The following is a 23,646-nucleotide window of genomic DNA, read 5'->3' on the forward strand; positions in this document are numbered from 1 at the left end:
CCCGCCCCGGGCTTTCTAGACCCCTAGGTGGGTGTGCGATAACCGCCTGATCCCGCCCACTGGTGTGCCTGTCTTGCCCTGAGGGGGGTGACTAGGGTTTCAGGTCAACTGTGTGTAACCTAAGTGAGGGAACATGTTATGTGGGGGCCTATTGTGTGACTACCTGGTTTTGCCAGGGTGTCACACTGCCACTTAGGAACTCTGAGCATATAATTAAATAGGGCTCCACTTTTAAACCACAAAAGCATTGGAGAAACTACAATTTATTTTACCCCTTCACCCCCAGCTTGTTTTCACCTTCTTGACCAGGCCAAATTGTAATATACTGATCAATGTCACTTTATGGGTCGATTTCTCTGGAACGCTTCAACGGATTCCAGTGAATTTGAGATTGTGCTTTTTTCAAGACATGTTGTACTTAACTGTAGTGGCAAATTTAGGACAATATTTTTTTTTATTTATTTGTAAAACTACTGAAAATCTATCCAAAATCTTAAAAATTTAGCAATTTTGAATTTTTATGTCCTTAAACTAGAGAGTTATATCAAAAAAAGTAATTACGGCAATAAATAACATTTCCCATATGTCTACGTTTCATCACCATCATTTTTTTTAAGATTTTTTTGCTAGGCTGCTAGAAGGGTGAAAAGTCAGCAATTTCTTACTTTTACAACAAAATTTTGATGACCACATCACATTTGAAGGGACTTTGAGGGGCCTATACGACAGTAAATAGCCAAACATGACACCATTTTAAAAACTGCACCTCTCAGTGTTTGAAACCACATTTATAAAGTTTATTAACCCTTTAGGTGATTCATAGGTATTAAAACAGTATGGAAGAAAAAAAATGAAAATGTGAAAATGTTACTTTTTCCCCTCAAAATAGTTGCTGTACCACATATTTTGCATTTTCACAAGGGTAACAGGAGAAAACAGACTAAAAAATGTGAAGTGCAATTTCTCCTGAGTACGCTAATACACCGATACTCTATATGTGGTGGAAACTACTGTTTGGCAGGGCTCGGAAGGGAAGGAGCACCATTTGACTATTAGAATGCAAAATTAGCTGAAATTGATAGCGGACACCATGTCTCTTTTGCAGAACCCTTGATGTGCCTCAACAGTGTGAAAAACCCCCAAATGACCACATTTGGGGAACTGGGTGTCTCAAGAAATTTAACCAGATGTGTGGTGACCACCTGTACAGAATTTTAGAATATTGAGATGTGAAATAAAAAAATAAATCATATTTTCCCCACAAAAAAATGTGATTTTAGCCTCATTTTTTATATTCACCAGGGTAACAAGAGAAATTGAACCATAAAATTTGTCGTGCAATTTCTCATGAGTATGCTGATACCCCAAATATGGAGGAAAAGTACTGTTTGGGTGCACAGCAGATCCCGGAAGGGAAGGAACGCCAATTTACTTTTCAAACACAAAATCACCTTGAATCAATAATGGATGCCATGTTATGTTTGCAGAGCCCCTGATATGCCTAAAAACAGAATTCCCTCACAAGTGACCCTATTTTGTAATCTAGACCACTCAAGGAATTTAACTAGAGCTGTGGTGAACACTTTGCTTCTCCAGGTGCTTACCAGAATTTTACAACATTGAGCCATGAAAATAAATTAAAAAAAAACATTCTCACAAAGCTGTTGCTTTAGCCCCTATTTTTTACTTTCTCAAGGATATCAGGAGAAAATGGACCCCATAATCTTGTGCTCAATTTTTTGTGAGTATGCCAATAGCAGAAATGTGGTGGAAAACTTTTTGGGCGCACTGTTGAGCTCCAAAAAGAAGGAGTGAAGTTTTGGATTTGCAGAGCCCTGAGGTGCCAAAGAGTAAAAAATTCTCCACAAGTGATCCCATATTGGAATTGATTTAGGGTTTTCCTTGTATAGAAATTTTACAAAATGGTGGCATATGTGAGTTGATTAGAGTAAATCCGGTTCTGATATGTGAGCTGTGTAGAGTACATCAGGTTTGCATTTGTGCATTCTGTACAATACATGAGGGTGGTATATGTTAGTTGTGTAGAATACATGAGAGCGGCATATTTTGGAGTTTTGGAGCGGACTCTGGGTTGGCATATGTGAGTTGTGTATAGTGCTTCAGGCTTGCATATACAGTATAAGTTGTGTAGGGCATATCAGGTTTGCATATGTGAGTTGTGCAGTGTACAGCAAGTCAGACAATAAATTACAGTAAGTCAGAAATAAATTTAGTAGTCCATGGAGTAGTAGACTTTGAAACAATATTTTATACATAGGCCAAGTTTTTCGGGTGAGGTGACGTTTTGCCAAATGGTGTCCTTTCTTATTCCCCTTCTGTAGCACACTTGCCACTTTTTTTGTGATCATCCTTTCTTTACAGTTTGAGGGACCTCCCCTGGAAAATGTTGCCCTGCTGTTATACGGGCACCTTCCGTTCCAAATGTACTGGGGCCTGCTCCTTCCTGATGTCCAAATATTATGGCCTTGATCACTACCTCTTGCAACTGAAGGAACATGCAGGTCTGGCCTGCACATCGTGAAAGCGCATAAGTATTTTACAATGCCATCTGTATGATGTGCACGGTGACCTTTTTGTACCACACCTTAGCAATCAACTTCCCCCATGTTCTTATTTTACCTCAGGGCACAGTCTGGTTTGTGGACCTGTGTAGTGGTACCTTGTACAGCAGAAGTGTTGCCATCATCATGTATTGAGGTTCATAGGAGGTCACTAACAATAGACACTGCCTCATTTTCTGTACTGGGGCATCTACATGGGTGTTTGTTATCACTGAAGAAAGAAGAGGGGGGAGGGAAAATAGAGGAAGGTAGGATCATCTTCCTCATTCAATGTCAGAGGCAAGGAAGGTGTGTGTATGTGTGTGTTTACCGTACTTTTACTAGAATAGAAGAAAGAGAAAAAAAAATACTGAAGAATCTAGAAAGAAAAAGATAAAAATAAAATAAAAAGGAGAATATAAAAATTTGGTAAAATAAAAAACAGACGAAAATAAAAATAAAACAATTACTGAGCGACTGCAACGAAATTACGCTAACTGTAATTCTATGTAGTAGAAAAAAAATGAACGATAAATAGAAGATTTTTCCACTACAATTCTGAAACTACAATTACTAAAATGAAGTCAGAAACAAATTTACTGCACGCCCGCAACTACCTGACACTAATTCTGACTATATTCAGTAAAAAAAACCCGTAGTAGAAGCATATTACTACAATATATTTGTACTGTACCTAATCTAGCCCAATAAACTAATCTCATTTTTTTATTTGATTTTTTGTTATACTTGTTAAGAAAAAAAAGATTAACTGGCTGTGTGATGTGTGTCACTGAGCAGCATTCAAAGGCTGCAGGAGCCATGCATAGACGTGGTGCAAAAGGGAGAAAAAAAATGGACAAAATTAAAAGAAAAAAAAAAAAAAGAGTCCTGGCCAAAAGCGAGCACGGATGCCAATGAGTGATGGGCATCGCTAATCAGTGTCTCAGCGGTTGCAGGACGCACACACCAATGTGGTGGAAAAGGGTGAAAAAATGTACAGAAAAAAAAAGTCCTGGCCAAAAGCAAGCACGGATGCCAATGAGTGATGGATGACACTGATCTGTGTCTCAGCGGTGTATGTGATGAAAAAGAGGTGAATAAAATGTACAGAAAAGAAAGTCCTGGCCAAAAGTAAGAATGGACGCTGATCAGTGATGTGCACTCGGCAGCTGCAAGACGCACACATAGGTGGTGTAAAATAAAAAAAACTGCCGAAATTGAGTGATCAGGTACTGATTAGCACTCAGTAGCAGAAGGGAAGGTGGTGAAAAAGGGGGAGAGAGGGATTACGGTTGACTGAAGAAAAGCAGGGGACAGGAACAGGAAAGAAAAATCTTCTTTCTTCAATCAGCATCAGCACAAGAAGTGATGTCACAGGTTAAAACACCACAAGGCCTAGTAGATCCAACAGCAGAATGGCACAGTGACTACTCTGTACACATCTTTTAGCTAGAATGAGGCTGAGCAGAGTGGTCATTGGAAGATCAGAACGCATCTCTGCTGACTGATTGGCGAGATCGGGCATCATCATCCAATCACTCCAAATAATGCTGGGGCTGGAGATGCAGGAGTTGCCAGGCTCCAGCCTATGATTGGTGCTGTTAAAATACCTATCATAGCTGGACTTTAATGCTTCAGACAATTTCATTTGAAATCGCTGTTATTGGCTATTCAGAATTGACCAATGACCGGATCATAGTTGTGGGCTGTGAAGTTTTGAAACCACCCATGGCGATGAATTCTGGTATCCTGATGTGAGAAGTGGCAGGCACCTTCATGAGATACCCATACATCATAGGTCGGGAAACCCTTCCCAATAATGACTTATGGGTGCATCATAGGTTGTGTAGAGGTTAATGTTAATCCTATAGGCAGCAATTCTGATAATACTTTAGAATTTCTACTATCTTTACAATTCACATTTGACTTTACCAGAAATATCTCATTGACACCACCTTGAAAAACTGATCTTTAAAAAATAATGTTTAAAATTAGAGAAGCTGTTCAAAGCAGATTACAGCTCTCAGTGTGAAAGGCCTTTTAAAAAATAAAAGCATAAATCTTATTTTCTCCCATAGAAAATGTTACTTCTTTCTTCCCCCAAGTTTGATATGGTCTTCCTTAGTGTGTTAAAGAGGTTGCCCCTTGCTTTTACATTGATGGCCTATCCTTAGGATAGGTCATCAATGACTGATCGGCCAAGGTCCGACACCCCGCACCCCCACCGAATAGCTGTTGTTGGTGCCAGCGGTGGCAGCAGGCAGCTGGAAATGCTCAGTTCCGGAGGTGCTCACACTTCTGATAGTGGTCGCAGCCGGGTACTGCACATCCACCTCATATTCAGATCAGGAGGAGGTGGTTGTGCAGTGCCTGACCGCAGCCACTTTCAGAACTTGGAGCAGCTCCAGAACTGAGCACTTCCGGCTACCTGCTGCCGCCGGCGGAATAGATTGTTGTGTGTTGTCCTTCATGTCATGTTTTACATGTTTTTAAACAATATCTTGTCGTGCGTTTTGAATAAAGGTTTTTTTTTATATTTATACTATAACAGGTGTGCCCCTGTCTTTTTGTGCAGTGCTTTTCCTCTCCTGGCGGAATAGATTACAACTGATCTGCAGAGGTGCGGGCTGTCTGACCCCGGCCAATCAGACTTTGATGACCTATCCTAAGAATAGGCCATCAATGAAAAAGAAGCGGACAACCCCTTTAAAGAGGACATGTCACCAGGTCATAAGTGATCTTTTTTTATTTAGTGTTAATATTATTCATCTTTACCAAGTGGGAGGGACTCACAGGGTAATAATGCAGAGAAGTTTAAATTCACGTACTGTAAATAAACTAGTATACGATCATACACCCACTGTGAAATTGTCTACATAACATAGAATGAAAAACAACAAAAAAAACAAACAACAAATAAAAATATTGATAGAATATCAGAGCGAAACCCTAGAAATTGTGCCTGTAATACTTATATCATTTGATTAGCAATAACATAGCATGTTGTGAATGTGAATATGATCCCTATATATGACTAGAGGTTAGTGAAAATTTATTATTATTTCTATATATTTTTCATTTTTTGTTATGAAGACATCATTGGAGGCGGTATATGTTATATATGTATTTTTTACCGGATAGCATTGACCCAATGTTACACTATGGAGCAGTGCAGATTTGCAATTTGTTTTTAATGCCGATGTGGCATTTTAGTCGTGATGAAAAGTCCTCTACATAAATATAGTCATTACAATATTGTAATACATTTATAATGATCACGATGTTCCCCCCCCCTATTTTCATGATATCACTCTTTCAGGATGAATGTACATTTTTGAAGTGTTTACAATCAATTACCCACCAGAAAGCAGACAATGTAGATATCTGAGGTCACACACAGTGCAATATATTGTTTCATTTTACTGTTAATACTATAGATATGACTTTTTCCCGAGAAGAGATGATACCTAATACTCCTGCTGACACAGGCTATTCTTTTCCCAAGGTCTCTATCATGGGTGTAGAGTGAGACTAAGAGATTTATTAGCATTTGTGAGGAAAGTGCTATAAGTAGCACATTTTCATAGATCTAGTTTTTCATCACATTCACTTATGTTGTGACTTATAGGCCAAATTTACAAGACCGTATTTTCAGTCTGAGTGCGGTTTGTAAAAAACGGACATCACTCGATCCAATGTTCTTCAATTGAGTTGTACAGATTTTTTTTTGCATGCACTGAATCTACATATCAAAACATTTGTAGTATGCACTACTTTCTTTTTTTACTATTTCATATTTTGTTTTTTTTGTTTTTTTTTAACTTGTGTGTGCTGGTAGTTTTTATTTTAACATATGAATATCTTTAAACTTATTGGGTATGTGTTTTTTGGCACCTAAACAGCTATTTATTTCCTTTTTGTAAACCGTCCCCCAAGAAGATCTTCTGGAACAAAAAATAAAAATGCTTACTGTTATTTTATCATAGACGATGAAGATGGAAAGGCCTTACCAAAGGATCTGGCACCCATTTCCCATTTCATGGACTGAAACTGCTACATACAGCTTGGTGAGCTTCCCCTTTGTTCTTTTGGAAGATGGAAAGGGTTAAACCACTGCTGCCCAACAAAGAGATATGAAAGATCAGATTCCTTCAATGCGATATATTAATCCTATGGGTTTCAGAGTCATCCGATTCATTCCTCAGGGACAAATCCTTGTGCTATATATCCCTGAAGAAGGAGTTGGATGACTCTGAAATGAATAGAATTAATACATCATGTCTCTTCATTGGGCAGTGGATGTTTAACCCTTTCAATCTTCATCGTCTTTGTCCTACTTCAAGGGACTGCAGCATCCTCTGTATGATGTTTTTGTAGGTGTGTCTCACACAACTACCTCAGGTGAGCAGCACCAATTAATTGTCCATATTTTACTAAAGATAATAGCCCCCTCTTGCGCTCTTCATGTTTTTCAGCTTTTTCAACTTGTTATTTATCATAGCATTTTAGTATTATGGAGACAGTTTCTCATATTACAGACAAATGGGATAGAAGGATGATTAGAGGTTAGTCCATGCTGCTGGTCAATATTGATGCTGTGCGCTATTCAAAAAATTATTCAATGCGTTTCGAAGCTGCCTCGCTTCTTCATCAGGAAAAAGAAAAAAAACAAACATTAAAGATAAATTAGAATTCATACTTCATCTGATTGGTTTATGAGGTTCACAAGCTTTTATCGTACAAGCAGAAACATTTTCATTGTGACAAACGCAAAGTTTTACAGATAAACAATACCTGTAGCTTGTATGTTACGCTAATAATTTTTAAATATAAACTATAGAACTCCACCGATCACCACAAGATGACGCTTTTGTCCCCTGTTTGCATGTAGTACTGTACAGATGTTTAATTTCCACTTAATTCATTCTCAATAGGACTTTTTGAGAACACTTAGCACTGTACTCGTCTTTCTAAGGTAGCCCCATGGAGAATTAAGTTTACTGGAAGATAACTTTACCAAACTTAAATTTCTGTGTTTAGACTACACCAGTGATGCCACAACTGCAAAGCACATAATCGCTGCAGCCAATCACTTAGCTGAGCAGCTCAGTGACTGGCAACTGAACTCATAGACTGACTGCACCGGTGATGTCCTTGTAATTGTGATGTCACTGCTGCAGCTAAAATACAAAGACCTTGATCATTCACTGAGAGCTGGCGCTGGAGCTCAGGATCGTGATTTCATTCTGTATTTGTTGTTTTACAGCTATAAAGCTGTTTTGGGCATAGCTATTATAAAAGTGGAAAACCCCTTCCATTCTAGAATAATTATAGGTGATAATTATTATACAGGTGATAATTCTGAGTTCCACCTCCAGAGACCTTCACTGATCACATGAATAGAAGAGGTTTTGATTCTCCACTGGTTCCAAACCATGACCACAAGTAGTACCGACACTTAATCATTATCTGATGTTTATAGTTACTTAGAAAATGCCTTTAGGTATACGCTCAAACGAGTGTATGACTGAGACAAGTGCAATGCGAGAAAATCTGGTATTGCACTCGGACCACTGTTATTCAATGCGGGAAAGCAGTTGGTCAGCTTTTCTCCTCATCTAGATTCTAAATGAGCAAAAAGTCACAGGATGCTGTAATTGTCAGTGAGAGACGTGTCACTCGCACCCACACAAGTCTATGGGTGTGAGAGAAACATTGGACTGCACTCGAATGACATCTGACTGCAGTGCAATAATCACATCAGCTGACAATGGATGAGATGGAGAGATTAACCCCACCCTCTCCTCTACAGCTGTGATCTGATTACAGGATCGGATCACAGTTGCATGACACTCAGCCCACGGTGGCAGCACAGCGGGAGCCGAGGGTCGTTAGCATATCGCATCCGAACCTCTTGCATCGGATGCTATACAATCATGTGAATCCAGCCTAAATCTCCTTATTACTTTGAATCTTGAGTAGTGACTTAAATCTTTTCATACACATCAATGCAAGGTTCAGACAAAACTCTTTCTAAAATTAATGTTTTAAAATGATAAAATCATTATCTATAGGATTGGCAACAGATAAAGAATCACTGGATACTCTACACAGTCTAGAAGCTGTCGCTACACCACAAATAAACCAGGGAGAATACATCATAATTTCTCTAACATTTTCACCATTTATTTTCCAAACATGCAAAAAATGTATTGTTTTAAATAAAAAAGTTCTACAAACTACAACCCATACATTCATAGCTATAACATGTAGTTGACTAGTTGACTAGGTGTTTCCATGTTTCCAGCATCACCTAAGAATTAAAAAGCACTATTAATTTTGGATAACTCGCCTATTTCAGCTGGGAGTTAGAGAATAACCATTCCTTCTGATGTGTAACAGGTGACAAGTTGGCAATATCGTTCCTGCAAAGTGTTTCTGCTTTTATCTCCTCCCGTCTTTTCCACTCCACTCTCGTATTAATTGTAAAAGCCATTAACACCATTAGCATGCCTGGTGTGAGTTACATTTCAAAGCATGTGTGCCTAGCCCATATGCCATACGCCCAGGTCTTTTCTGCCTCTGTTTTCTTTCATGCTCATGGTCCTTGGATATGATTTTCTCGTGAAAGCACACCACCTCCTTACAAATCACTTTTGTATGCAATTTGCTGATCATGAAGTATTTTAAAGGCAGTTACCTGGAATTCTGAGGCTCAGGAACATCTGATTCTGTGCACGATTTCTTAATCTGCAAAAGTGAAAAGGCTTATTATATTATACAGTACTATATTACATATGCGTCCAATAATAATACAAAATAAATAATATGCTATGAATATATCAGAGGAGTTTTGCCATCCAAAACATAGTATACTCATATTTTTTTATATTGTCAGTCAAGTATAATAGATTTCCTATGTGTGCATGACCAGCTCTCCTCTGGAAATAGGATCCTCTTTCCCAGAATTAATGAAAGTCGCAGTCATCAGTCCCCCATTATTTAATAACCTGACACTAGGCTACAAAGCTTTGTGGTGGGAGAATCCCTTTATGCTAAAGTTTGAAAAAGTTTTAAAGTAGTTTTGTATTTTTTAATTAAAGAGAGCCTGTTGTGTATAGAAAAAAACACTAATTACGTGCAGAGACGGGTTAATCTGCAAGTTAATAGCAATGTAAAATTGCCCAGCTGCTGGACTAAAAGTGCAGCTACCAGGCTACCAGGAGGATATTAACTTAATTCCTCCCGGCAGATCCAGCTCAGTACATTGTGAGCAGCACGCCTTGGCACTGACTTACAGCCAACTTAGAACTGATACAAGGCAGAACCATCAGTCATCATTGGTGCAAACAATAATCTGAATCACTATTGTGTTAATGCTTTTTGCATAGCGATATGATAATAGGGATGAACGTTATTAATCTTTACAATAAAGTAGCTTTAAAAAACCTAAATCCCAGTTTTTTAAAAAAAACCTGCACTCTTTTGTAGGCTTTTTGTATAACTTCAATGGTTCAGTGGGGGTTGAAATATGAATAAACTCTAACCTTTAATAACAACACTGTTAAAATTGAGTACCCAAGTGACATACAAACATAACATGTGTGAACAGGTACCATGGTGGCATGTGAAAAGTGAACCAATATCAAAGTCAAATCCTATCCCATTGCCCACCCATCACACCAAAGCTGCATTAATCTATTCAAACATACAGCAAAGTGCAGATAAAGGACATATATGGGGTGACTGGAATGAAAATAAAGGAACGGTCTCAGCATTTGATGTCCTCAGACCAAATTCAATGATTAGGTTAATCATGCAGGACAGGAAGTGACATCATCCTATTCACTGGTCAGCTGACTGCTGGGATCCATGATTGGTTACAGCTATCAGGTAACCAAAAAAAAGGTGCCATCACTTCCTGTTTTGTAAAATCTGCCTGTAAACAAGCAAACAGGGTCTGAGTCATTGACTAGTCCTTGTTTTACTATTTTATACATCCTCTATCTTTTCTAAAATTATTTTGTAAGTTGGTAAACCTGTTTAATTTCAAGTGACTGTACATATGATCGGGGTTTATGTACATGAAGGCTTCTTAAAGGGAAACTGTCAGGTAAAAAATAGTATCTGATCTGCAACCAGGATTTTATAGAGCAGGAGGAACCTGGTGATAGTACAGTATGTACAGTGCCTGGCAAAAGTATTTGGCTCCCTTGAATTTTTCAATCTTTTCCCACATTTCATGCTTCAAACATAAACATAAAAATTTTAATGTTATAGTGAAGAATCAACAAGTGGGACACAATTGTGAAGTTGAACGAAATTTATTGCTTATTTTAAACTTTTTTAAAAAATAAATAACTGAAAAGTGGGGCGCGCAATATTATTCGTCCCCTTTACTTTCAGTGCAGCAAACTCATTCCAGAAGTTCATTGAGGATTTCTGAGTGATCCAATGTTGTCCTAAATGACTGACGATGATAAATATAAGTCACCTGTGTGTAATCAAGTCTCTGTATAAATGCACCTGATCTGTCATAGTCTAGATTAAGACTAAGGAACACAACAGGCAGGTCCATGATACTGTTGTGGAAAAGTTTAAAGCTAGATTTGGTTACAAAAAGATTTCCAAAACTTAAACATCCCAAAGAGCACTGTGCAAGCGATCATATTGAAATGGAAGGAGTATCATACCACTGCAAATGTACCAAGACCCGGCCGTCCATCCAAACTTTCATCTCAAACAAGGAGAAGACTGATCAGAGATGCAGCCAAGATGCCCATGATCACACTGGGGGAACTGCAGAGATCTACAGCTGAGGTGGGAGAGTCTGTGCATAGGATAATATTCAGTCGTACACTGCACAAATCTGGCCTTTATGGAAGAGTGTCAAGAAGAAAGCCATTTCTCAAAAATATCCATAAAAAGTGTTTTTTAAAGTTTGCCACAAGCCACCTGGGAGATACACCAAACATGTGGAAGAAGATGTTCTGGTCAGATGAAACCAAAATTGAACTATTTGGGCACAATGCCAAATGATATGTTTGGCGTAAAAGCAACACAGCTCATTACCCTGAACACACCATCCCCATTGTCAAACATGGTAGTGCAGTATCATGGTTTGGGCCTGCTTTTCTTCAGCAGGGACAGGGAAGATGGTTAAAATTGATGGGAAGATGGATGGAGCCAAATACAGGACCATTCTTGAAGAAAACCTTTTGGAGTCTGAAAAAGCCCTAAGACTGGGACGGAGATTTGTCTTCCAAAAAGACAATGATCCCAAACAAAAAGCAAAATCTACAATGGAATGGTTCACAAATAAACGTAGCCAGGTGTTAGAATGGCCAAGTCAAAGTCCAGACCTGAATCCAATCAAGAATGTGTGGAAAGAGCTGAAAACTGCTGTTCACAAACGCTCTCCATCCAACCTCACTCAGCTCCAGCTATTTGTGAAGGAAGAATGGGCAAGAATTTCAGTCTCTCGATGTAATAAATTGAATAGTTTATCTGGATGTGTACAAAATGGAAGACAAGTGCATTACTGACCTAAGCGCAGTAAATGGTAAAAAGACTTGGATATAAATGAGTTCAATGATCCCTTTTTTGAAGGTATAATTCACCTTGAAAGAAGCTGTATTGAGCCATGACAACTAGTTTCTCTTGGCTTGCTGCAATCCCTAGACACTATGAGAGTATGGTAGTTTACTATCAGAGAATCCTCCCTTGGATTTACATAGGCACCACAAATCAGAACCATAAAAAAAATCCAGGTTGTGTGTGATTGCGCTTCCGTAGGTGATCCTTTTTAAAAAAAAATTATTAATTACCACATAATTCAATACAACGCGTTTCGACTGGCAAGCCTTCTTCAGGCATAATATAAGCAATAACATAAAAAGCAATATAATATCCCCTTAAATAGAAAGGTTCTTTTTATGGAAAAAAAAACCTTTCATAGATTGATCTAGTATTATTTTTCTACATTTATATAAGTCATTGGAATAAATAATTTTCTACAATTTAATTTTAAAACTATTGCTTCCTCATTCTCTGTTTTCAGCTTAAATACAGGGTGTGTTTATCAATTATCCTAGTCTTTCACCACACCCTTCAGTTAATTTTTTTAAAAAAGAACCTTTCTATTTAAGGGGATATTATATTTCTTTTTATATTATTACTTAGATTATACCTGAAGAAGGCTTGCCAGCCGAAACGCGTTGTATGTTTATTATGGGGACATTAATAATTTTTAAAAAGGATCACCCCGTTCTGGCCTCCTACAGAAGTGCAATCACACACAGCCTGGATTTTTTATGGTCCTGATTTGTAGCCGCTCGATGTTCAAAACTGATAGAGACATACAGTGTTTTGCAAATTAACTGGGACAAAGCATTTTTTAAGTAAAAAGGTAAGTTGGTTACCAGTCAGTGATTCAAACCAGATTTAACTGCTTTGAACAAGTGTGAGTGTAAAGCGGGCTTCACACGCTGCGACATCGCTAGTATTTGCTGGCGATGTCGAGCGCGATAGCACCTGCCCCCGTCGTACATCCGATTTGTGGTGATCGCTGCTGTAGCGAACATTATCGCTACGGCAGCGTCACACGCACATACCTGCTCTGCGACGTCACAGCGACGTCACACGGCAGGCGTCCAATAGAAGCGGAGGGGCAGAGATGAGCGGGACGTAACATCCCGCCCACCCCCTTCCTTCCACATTGCCGGTGGAGGCAGGTAAGGAGATGTTCGTCGCTCCTGCGGTGTCACACACAGCGATGTGTTCTGCCGCATGAACGAGGAACAACATCACTAATAAGCAGAAAACGATTTTTTGTTTCAGGACGACCTCTCCACGGCAAACGATTTTGACCGCTTTTGCGATCGTTTAAGGTCGCTCACAAGTGTCACACACTGCGATCTCGTTAATGAAGCTGGATGTGCATCACAAACACCATGACCTCGACGATAATTCATTAACGATATCATAGCGTGTAAAGCCCGCTTACAACCTTGAGTAGCAAAATGTAGTTTGACTGGTTTTAGTCAAAAAATAACAGCTAGCTGCCCCCTCAGCTTCAGTTGAGAGCTTGTTTTTGTGACGAGTGGTTTCGTATAGTTTTTCTCTCAGTGTGATTCGTGCCTGTAAAAATGGATGTTACTCCACGGAAGAGGTCTAGAATTATTACTCTTAATGAACATACAAGTCTGACTGTAAGAGAAATCGCTTCCACTGTTTGTATTGGAACATCTACCGTTTCAAGAATAATTCACAGACACAATGAAACTGGATTGTTTTCTCCAAAACAAAAGGGAAATGTGGAAGAAAAAGAAAAACAACACCAAGAACTTATAAAACACTTATCAGAAATAGTAAAATTAATGCAAGAAAAACAAGTAAAGACCTCCAAAGAGACTTGTTCGCTGCAGGTATTGATATTAGCGATTCGACTGTACGGCGCAGGCTTCTGTAAATTGGTCGGAGGGCAACAAAGCCAGTAGAGAAACAACTTCTGACATTTCCAATGAAGGCAAAATGACTCGCATGGGCAAAAGAATATAAATCTTGGACAACTAGCCAGTGGAAAAAGGTAATTTTCAGTGATGAAACCCATTTTTTTGTTCAAGGGTACAGAGCAAGTGTTGTTATAAGAAGCAGAAATGAACCATTGCGAGCAGATCATATTCAACAAACTGTAAAACACCCTCAAAAACAGATGTTTTGGGGGTTTTTTGCAGCTGATGGTACATGGAGTTTATTTCCTGTTGATGGTAAGATGAATTCATCCAAATACATAGACATTTTAAAACGTTTTATTGTGCCATTCATGCGTAAATTTGAAGGGACATTCCAACAAGATTTGACTCCATGCCACAATTCCAAGTTTGAAAAAATTCCTGGAAGATAACAAAGTAAAAATGCTGGACTGGCCTGGCAATTCACCAGACTTAAATCCTATAGAAAATTTGTGGAGCATTGTGAAGAGACGTCTTGGCAAAATGGAATGTACAACCAAAGATAGACAGTACCATAGAAGTGTGGTTCCATGATGAAGAATTGAAGAATTTATGCAACAACTTGGTAGAATCAATGCCAAAATGCATTGAAAATCTCATATCTCCCAAAGGAGGACATATTTCTTACTAAAATTGGTATGTAACAGTGCATTATAACATTTTATTATTAAATATTCAAAAATATGTGTTATTTGCTTTGTTCCAATTAATTTGCACAGCACTGTACCTCAAGCGACTTGCAACTGTAATCACAGCAAAAGGTGGTGCTACAAAGTATTAACTTAAAGGAGACGAATAATTTTGCACACCCCACTTTTCAGTTATTTTTTTAAAAAAAGTTTAAAATAAGCAATATATTTTATTCAACTTCACTATTGTGTCCCACTTGTTGTTGCTTCTTCACCATAAAATTAAAATTTTTATCTTTGTTTGAAGCCTGATATGTGGGAAAAGGTTGAAAAATTCAAAGGGGCCGAATACTTTCGCAAGGCTCTGTATATGAGTCAAGTAGGTGGTCCTATTCATTGACTGACAATGTTCTCTGTATGAATGTGCAGCAAAAAAAATTAGCCAATGACAGAGTAGGACCGCCCACTGGACTCAAATGTATAAAAAAAACCTAGAAAACTAAATAACTTAAATAAAAGTTTAGAGTAGCTAGAATGAATCCCTTTCAGTGCTTCAGGAGAATGAATGGGATCTTAGAGCAAGGTTTTTTTTTACTCCAAAGGTTTATTGTTACATCCAATTAGAGAAAACGGACAAAAACGGACAACACGTTTCGGCTAACAAAAGCCTTCATCATGTATACCTGAGATCCTCTTCATCCTCCGGACACGCCAGAAGGGATTCATTCTATCTACTCTATTACCCATGTGTGAGCGCCCTCACACGACCCACATTGTTTCCCGTAGATTCGTGCTGCATACTGGAGGATTACCAAAAGAGTTGATCCACTACACGGATCATACAAGCGAAAACAGAAGAAATCTGTACGGTGAGGGTAAAATCTGTTTGACCACTGTAATCTGTATTCACATATATCTACACTTAGATTTGGCGCCCTGTTGTCTTCCTCTTTTTCTTTTTATTTCTGTAAAATAAAAGTTAGTCATTCTGAATCTTTTCCAACAAATATATTATTCTGATTAGCTTCTCCTGACTTTACTGTTCTGTCCACATAATGGACTACATGCACAATGTTTCGAATTCGCCATAATCTATTTATACTACAACTTCAGAAACTGAATAAGACAATGCTTGGGCCTGATTAATTAGACCAAGATAATGACTGGGTCTCCCAATCTATAATAGAAATTCATGCCCAGATTAATAATTTTTAATTTTCAGGTTTTTTTGGCTCCTGAACCCAGTAGAACATTAAAATTAAGTACAAAATGAGTTAATAATATTTGCAATATGGAGAGGAACAATAGAAAAACAGCCTATGATTCCATAAACAAAATCTGCCTCCTCACCTGTTCTTCACCACCAACAACAAAAGGTGATTTTACTGGTGAGGCCAGACTCACAGTTTGAAAAGCATATACTGTATAATGATATACATCATTAGATAAAACGCAAGTCTAATTAACATAATATAAATTAATAATAGATTGGTACAAAGGGAGAAAGAACCCTAAGGATATCTAAGGCAATGAGGCAGTGTATCAAGGAAGGGTACTGTAAGTGAGGCTAGAAGCTACCCACATGTTAGTGTAGTGGAATCAGAGTTATTATGGGTTCAAAGGTTTTTGATAAATTGATCATTTGACCAGAGTATGGGGGGGTGCATGGGAGAAGTCTTAAAGACACTTGTGTGACTTAAAAGTATGTGCATTGGTGGTAGTGTGCGATAAAGGGCATGTACAAGTATTATTGTTAACTGGGGCTTGAATGAGTAGATTCTGGAAAGGTCAGTGGTAAGAGTTTAGATGTCTGGATTTAAAGTTAGGACATAATCAAAAGGTTGTCCTAAGGTAGAAGACTAGTGAGAATGGGAAAGAATTGATGCAGGGGCATACTACTAAAAAATGGCAGCTCAAGTGTCCGTTATCGGGTCCTTGATCCAAGTTAGATTTTCAAAAAAATGTATTGGTGGAACAGGGAGTCCCTATTCAGCTTTTGTTTCTGACTCTCAAGACGCAACAAATGATTTTACAAAATATGCTTGCTTTGTGCACTCTCAGTTCACTTGCTGCACAGAACAAGGCTAGGTGAGTAATATTATTTTTTAGGAAACTGGGGCCATCATACTGTGTGAGGGGGACATGATAGTGTGTATGTGTAAGTCTGTGGGGGCTATGATACTGTGTGTGGGGGTGACTGTGAGGGCAATGATACTATATGTGGGAGACTGTTAGAAGCCATCATACTGAGCGTGGGAGGTTGAGGTGGCCATCATAACCCATGAGGGTCTGTTTAGCCATCATATCTTTTATGGACTATTACACTGTGTATAGGGTTGTGGGTGCATCATGAAGAGGTTGAGCTCTGTCAACAAGCAGACCTCGTGGCGCACATCATAAAATCATGACATTATGACGTACGTTGCAACATTACCACAACCAGTGTCCTCCGAGGCCTTTGTGTTGGCTGGAAGTCTCAGCTTAGAGTGATGACACTGGAGATGCACTGCACAATAGCAGAATGAATAGGCACAGATGATTGAATAATGGCAGTGAGTAGTGTGGGAAGCCAGACAGGTGATGATTAAAAATATTTAGCCTTTTTTGGCTCTCTACGGTACAGATTACCGTCATTTTAGTAAATTCACTTGTCGATAATTAGAAAGCAATCCTTATTCTTGAGAATACACATTCTTGTAAAATTTTAACAGTATTAAATTTCACCTAATTAAATTTGTCCATCTGTGACGCCCTGGCCTATCAGGTCGTCACAGGGTATTGTGCAATCTGCCCTTCTACTTGATATCCACCGCCTCCTTGGTAACAGGTTCCTGACCTTTGGTGTTGCTAAGAACAAGCTAATCAAAACCCTAGGAACACTCCGCACCACACCCACTAGAAACACCATTGGACAGCCTGAAAGAAATAGAGTTAGCCACTTGGGGGTTGGTTATGGGGAGGTCAGGAGTGTCAGTAGACGGAGAGTAAAGCGTTGGAGGGGAAAGTGAGAGGAGGTAAGGAGCTGGGCTTCTCGGTTACTAGGTGGCAGACGTTGGTCTGGGCCTGGTAGGAGCTGGACCCCGGTCGCAGGGGATCGTGACAAGGGGCACTGACTGTTGAGGAGGACAGCCGGTGGCCTTGTGCCATCACCAGGCAGGGGCCAGGGCACGATGGGGTAGGTGGACCCTAGACCAGGAAGTAACTTCTGGAATCCTGATAATTCACCCAACGAGGACAGAGCCTTCAAGATCCGTTCTCCACCCACTCCAAAATCGGGGTACTAGGGCAACGAGGGGGATAAGACTTTCCCACTGCATAGTCCAGAAAATCCCCAGCGTGAACCCTGAGAGCAAGCTCACTTCGTTAGCCATACAGGTGAGCGGGACCCGTTTAGCTTTAAGTTAAAAGTGCCAACTACAGTAAAGAGATGCCAAGGTCAAGGTCAAAGGCTAACAAGCAACACCAACGAGCACGGGATCCAGGCATGCTCCCTCCCTGCTGCAGTGGCATCAAGAACTTTGGTTTACCATGGTTGTCAGCGTCATAGTTATTGGACTGAGTGAGTATGCAATTAACCCTTACCGGCCCGATGGCACCTCCCCGACACCTTCACCGAGTCTCGGGGCATTCTCCCTACCCGTGGAGGGGTTAAACACCTGGCTGCCCACACCATCGCGACCGGGTACTCCCAATCACGGCGGTGGTACTCCATCTTACCACGCACCACGGGTGGCGTCACGAACTGTCCATACCATCCCCTGTACATAGCCCCCCGTTGTTGAGTGACTGCTCGACCCCCCAGGTCCGGAGACCCCTCGAGCCACCGCGGATCCGGATCTGAGCAGCCCGGCTGCTGACGCGGGGGCGGCACACATCTCTAGTCATTAACGTAACAGCCATGGCATTTTTTCAATTTTCCCAGGTGAAGAGTAAATGTTCTAACCTTGACGGTACTTGCAAGTTGAGTTTGGGGCATGTAAATGGGGGCCACCATCTTTATCAAGGTATGAGGAGATTAAGGAAGGACCAAGTCTGTAATACCAAGGGAAGAGTGAGTTTCTACAAGGAGTTATCAACTGTTTCAAAGGCAGACGACAGCTCTATAAAAAGATGCACCGAATAATGTACGTTGAGTAGATGAGCGAACCCAAGATTTGGTGTTCAATGTTCGTACCAAACACAGACTTTACAAAAAAAAAAAAATAGAGTTTGGGATCTTTATTTATGTGAATCATCCATACGAGCATTGTTGAACTTTGGTACACTTGGTGCTCAGCACAGTGCAAGCTGCTTGCAGTGTTTAAGCAGCTCGCACTGGGGATAACAGAGTGATCTGATGTAGTGTGCACCAAAAAAACAAAACAATAATAATAATAGACAATCTGCGTCCACCCTCCCCTGGAAGAATTTTGTTGATCTCTGGCTGCATGTGTGCAGAGACTCGAACTGCAAAATTAGTGACTTCCATTAGGGTTCAGGTCAAGTCTGGGTCTCAAACCCAACTTTAGATAAAGTCTGGATGAAAACACAGAAATCAAACTTCCTCGGGTTCGCACATCTCTACTAATGAGTTCAGGCGCCACAAAAGTCGAAAAGTGAATTAGATGAGAAGTGGAGAGGACACTGCAAGGTGGATATGTTATAGTCCTGGAAATGGGAGCAAAACACATTTTTTTTTTCTAAAAGGATTTTCACCATTGTAATCATCCAGAGGAAACAAAATAAACGAAATTTCTAAATTTACAATGGCAGGATACACCCAGATTTACATTTTTTTAATTTACTTATTATTCCTGAGGAGATGAGAATACAAAATTTTAGATGATAGACAATGTATAGGAATAAAGCTTTACTTGCATGAAAAAAATTGTTATATCCGTAAAACGTCATCAGGGCTGGCTAAAAAAAATACCCTTGCCATAATGTGATTAAAGGTAAAAGATTTATGAATCTAGATACTATCAGGCTAATTCATCAAGGTATTTACACCAAAAATCTGGTGTAAAGACTTTAATATGTCACTATATTGCGCATATAAGCACTTTCAACAAAAATATTCTGAATTTTGCCATTTCTATGCCAGTCCAGCGGGTTACACCAATATGGGAGTGACTTGGGAGGGATGGCATGTAGTCACAGCCACCTGTCAATTTCATCATGTTATACCACTAAAGTGGTGTAATTTACTCCAGAAATGCCATTTCTGGCAGCGGCGCATGCATAAAATTAGATGTTCTGGATTCATTGAGTAGAGATGGCTGCTTAATAAATCAGGTCAGTGTTCTGCAACCAAAAAAATTGTTTGCCATAAGTAAGTGCACTTTAAATTGTCTTCATTACGATAATGATGGAATAATAGCTAAGATTGTGATAATGCTTGCAGTTTTTCACTAATATATCTTTAACACATTTCGTCTTGAATATTTTATAGAATTTTCAGTGCTAAGATATCACAATGAAAATCTCACTTAGCACTTTACTCATTAGGCACAAATATGTAATTTTGAAAGCAAGCATAAAAAAAAATCCCCCACCAAAAAACGCATAAAAAATATAATCAGATTTGTGGCTAAAAGTCTGATTACTTACAGCAAATAAAGGACAGCAGTTATAACCTGCCCAGGCCAAGGAACTAATGCACTAGCAGGATGCACAAGACCCCCAATAAAGTGGAGGCATCACTGGTACAAGCAAATCCCTCACACACTTCCAATCGATGGAGGGGGCGATTGCTGGATGATAAAATTGCACAGATGGCTTATATAGGACCCCTTTCACACATGTAGGTGCACAGTATCCGGCTAGCAGCCTATTAGTTATGCCCATACTATTCGAATAGGCGGGCTGCCCAGTACTATCTAAGTGCACCATACAGGGACGGGAACTCTAATATACAAGGCCTATGTGACGCCTCTGGACTAGTCAGGGCATCACAGGGTACTACACTTTCTGCTCTTTAGTACAGGGCTCAACTCCCCATGGTTCTGGGTTCCCAACCTATTGTACTGACTCCATCAGTGTCCAAATCCCAACCACACCTCACACCACACACTGTCAGGCACACCAGTGGGCTGCCTAGCTGGAATAGGGCCGCCCACCTAGGGGTCAGGGAGACTGGTGGAAGGGAAGTAGAGAGTGTAATGTTAGTCCTCGAGAAGTGAGTAGCTGAGGGAGTAGTGGCTCCCTGTAAGTTACAGGTTGGGTCACAGATGGTGGTCTGGGCCCGGAGTAGTCGGAGACCCAGTCGCAAGGTATTGAGGCTGGGTGCCTAGACCCGGTCTTGGAGGATGGTCAGCAGCTCGAGCCTAATAACCGGTCCGGTAACAAAAGCTTGGCTGGGTACAGGACCCTAGGTTGGGGAGTAGCTTCAGACAACCCAGCAATTAACCTGTGGAGGATAGTGACTTTATGGACTGCCCCCAAGAAGCTCAGAGATCAGGGGCACTAGCGCAGCGAGGGGAATAGGGCTTTCCAAGCAAAGCAGCCCACTGAAATTCCAAGCGTGAGCCCTTGAGAGCGCAACTCAACTACCAACAAGTAGAGAGCAAGACCCAGACAGCTTTAAGCCAACAGGCCAACAGAACACTTCTAATTTGTGCTCTTTCACTGTCTGTCACTGTCTGACTCTTTCACCGTTTGTCTCTGTCTGTCTCTTTCCCCGTCTGTCTCTATCTCTGTGTCTCTTTCCCTGTCTGTCTCTGTCTGTCTCTCTGTCTGTCTCTTTCTGTCTCTCTCTGTCTGTCTCTCTCTATCCATCTCCCCACCGACATCTTATTACCTCACATATACAGTTAGGTCCAGAAATATTTGGACAGTGACACAATTTTCGCCAGTTGGGCTCTGCATGCCACCACATTGGATTTGAAATGAAACCTCTACAACAGAATTCAAGTGCAGATTGTAACGTTTAATTTGAAGGTTTGAACAAAAATATCTGATAGAAATTGTAGGAATTGTACACATTTCTTTACAAACACTCCACATTTTAGGAGGTCAAAAGTAATTGGACAAATAAACCAAACCCAAACAAAATATTTTTATTTTCAATATTTTGTTGCGAATCCTTTGGAGGCAATCACTGCCTTAAGTCTGGAACCCATGGACATCACCAAACGCTGGGTTTCCTCCTTCTTAATGCTTTGCCAGGCCTTTACAGCCGCAGCCTTCAGGTCTTGCTTGTTGTGGGTCTTTCCGTCTTAAGTCTGGATTTGAGCAAGTGAAATGCATGCTCAATTGGGTTAAGATCTAGTGATTGACTTGGCCATTGCAGAATGTTCCACTTTTTTGCACTCATGAACTCCTGGGTAGCTTTGGCTGTATGCTTGGGGTCATTGTCCATCTGTACTATGAAGCGCCGTCCGATCAACTTTGCGGCATTTGGCTGAATCTGGGCTGAAAGTATATCCCGGTACACTTCAGAATTCATCCGGCTACTCTTGTCTGCTGTCATGTCATCAATAAACACAAGTGACCCAGTGCCATTGAAAGCCATGCATGCCCATGCCATCACGTTGCCTCCACCATGTTTTACAGAGGATGTGGTGTGCCTTGGATCATGTGCCGTTCCCTTTCTTCTCCAAACTTTTTTCTTCCCTTCATTCTGGTACAGGTTGATCTTTGTCTCATCTGTCCATAGAATACTTTTCCAGAACTGAGCTGGCTTCATGAGGTGTTTTTCAGCAAATTTAACTCTGGCCTGTCTATTTTTGGAATTGATGAATGGTTTGCATCTAGATGTGAACCCTTTGTATTTACTTTCATGGAGTCTTCTCTTTACTGTTGACTTAGAGACAGATACACCTACTTCACTGAGAGTGTTCTGGACTTCAGTTGATGTTGTGAACGGGTTCTTCTTCACCAAAGAAAGTATGCGGCGATCATCCACCACTGTTGTCATCCGTGGACGCCCAGGCCTTTTTGAGTTCCCAAGCTCACCAGTCAATTCCTTTTTTCTCAGAATGTACCCGACTGTTGATTTTGCTACTCCAAGCATGTCTGCTATCTCTCTGATGGATTTTTTCTTTTTTTTCAGCCTCAGGATGTTCTGCTTCACCTCAATTGAGAGTTCCTTAGACCGCATGTTGTCTGGTCACAGCAACAGCTTCCAAATGCAAAACCACACACCTGTAATCAACCCCAGACCTTTTAACTACTTCATTGATTACAGGTTAACGAGGGAGATGCCTTCAGAGTTAATTGCAGCCCTTAGAGTCCCTTGTCCAATTACTTTTGGTCCCTTGAAAAAGAGGAGGCTATGCATTACAGAGCTATGATTCCTAAACCCTTTCTCCGATTTGGATGTGAAAACTCTCATATTGCAGCTGGGAGTGTGCACTTTCAGCCCATATTATATATAGAATTGTATTTCTGAACATGTTTTTGTAAACAGCTAAAATAACAAAACTTGTGTCACTGTCCAAATATTTCTGGCCCTGACTGTAAGCTTCTTATACTATGAATGTATTTTGTTCCTTTAGCAACCAATCACAGCTCCTACTAATAACCTGTAGTTCCAGGCTCCATTTATTTTAATGGAGCCATGTTTTTTGAAGAGTAACTGTAAAGCACGGGGTTACATTTTCCTGTCAAAACATAGTCTACGACGTTCCCTGGGTCACATGAGGTGTCTGTGCAAAATTTCGTGATTGTAAATGCGACGGTGCGGATGCACTTTTCGTTTCACTTTTTCCCCATTATGTAGATAGGGGCAAAATTGATTGGTAAATTGGAACGCGCTGGGTTAAAATTTCGCCTCACAACATAGCCTATGATGCTCTCAGGGTCCAGATGTGTGAGTGTGCAAAATTTTGTGGCTGTAGCTGCAACGGTGCAGATGCCAATCCCAGACATACATACACACATTGAGCTTTATATATTAGATCAGTGTAGGGACCCGCAAGTATGAGGACCCCTGACGTTGGTTGTGGGCAACCGTGTTCTGGC

At 40.2% G+C, this 23,646-nt stretch overlaps 1 protein-coding gene across 9 annotated transcripts in view; it reads right to left on the bottom strand.

The window, feature by feature from the left end:
* The window catches only part of EYA4 (EYA transcriptional coactivator and phosphatase 4), a 579,250-nt gene that overhangs the window by 290,316 nt on the left and 265,288 nt on the right, over nucleotides 1–23,646 (bottom strand). For all 9 annotated transcript variants that reach the window (XM_075339874.1, XM_075339873.1, XM_075339870.1 and 6 more), the window contains one exon: nucleotides 9,262–9,311. In XM_075339874.1, the coding sequence (XP_075195989.1) occupies nucleotides 9,262–9,311 (50 nt within the window). The remainder of the gene's footprint in view (nucleotides 1–9,261; nucleotides 9,312–23,646) is intronic.

This window comes from Anomaloglossus baeobatrachus, chromosome 3 (assembly GCF_048569485.1).
Source record: "Anomaloglossus baeobatrachus isolate aAnoBae1 chromosome 3, aAnoBae1.hap1, whole genome shotgun sequence".
In the NCBI taxonomy this organism is placed as follows: domain Eukaryota; kingdom Metazoa; phylum Chordata; class Amphibia; order Anura; family Aromobatidae; genus Anomaloglossus; species Anomaloglossus baeobatrachus.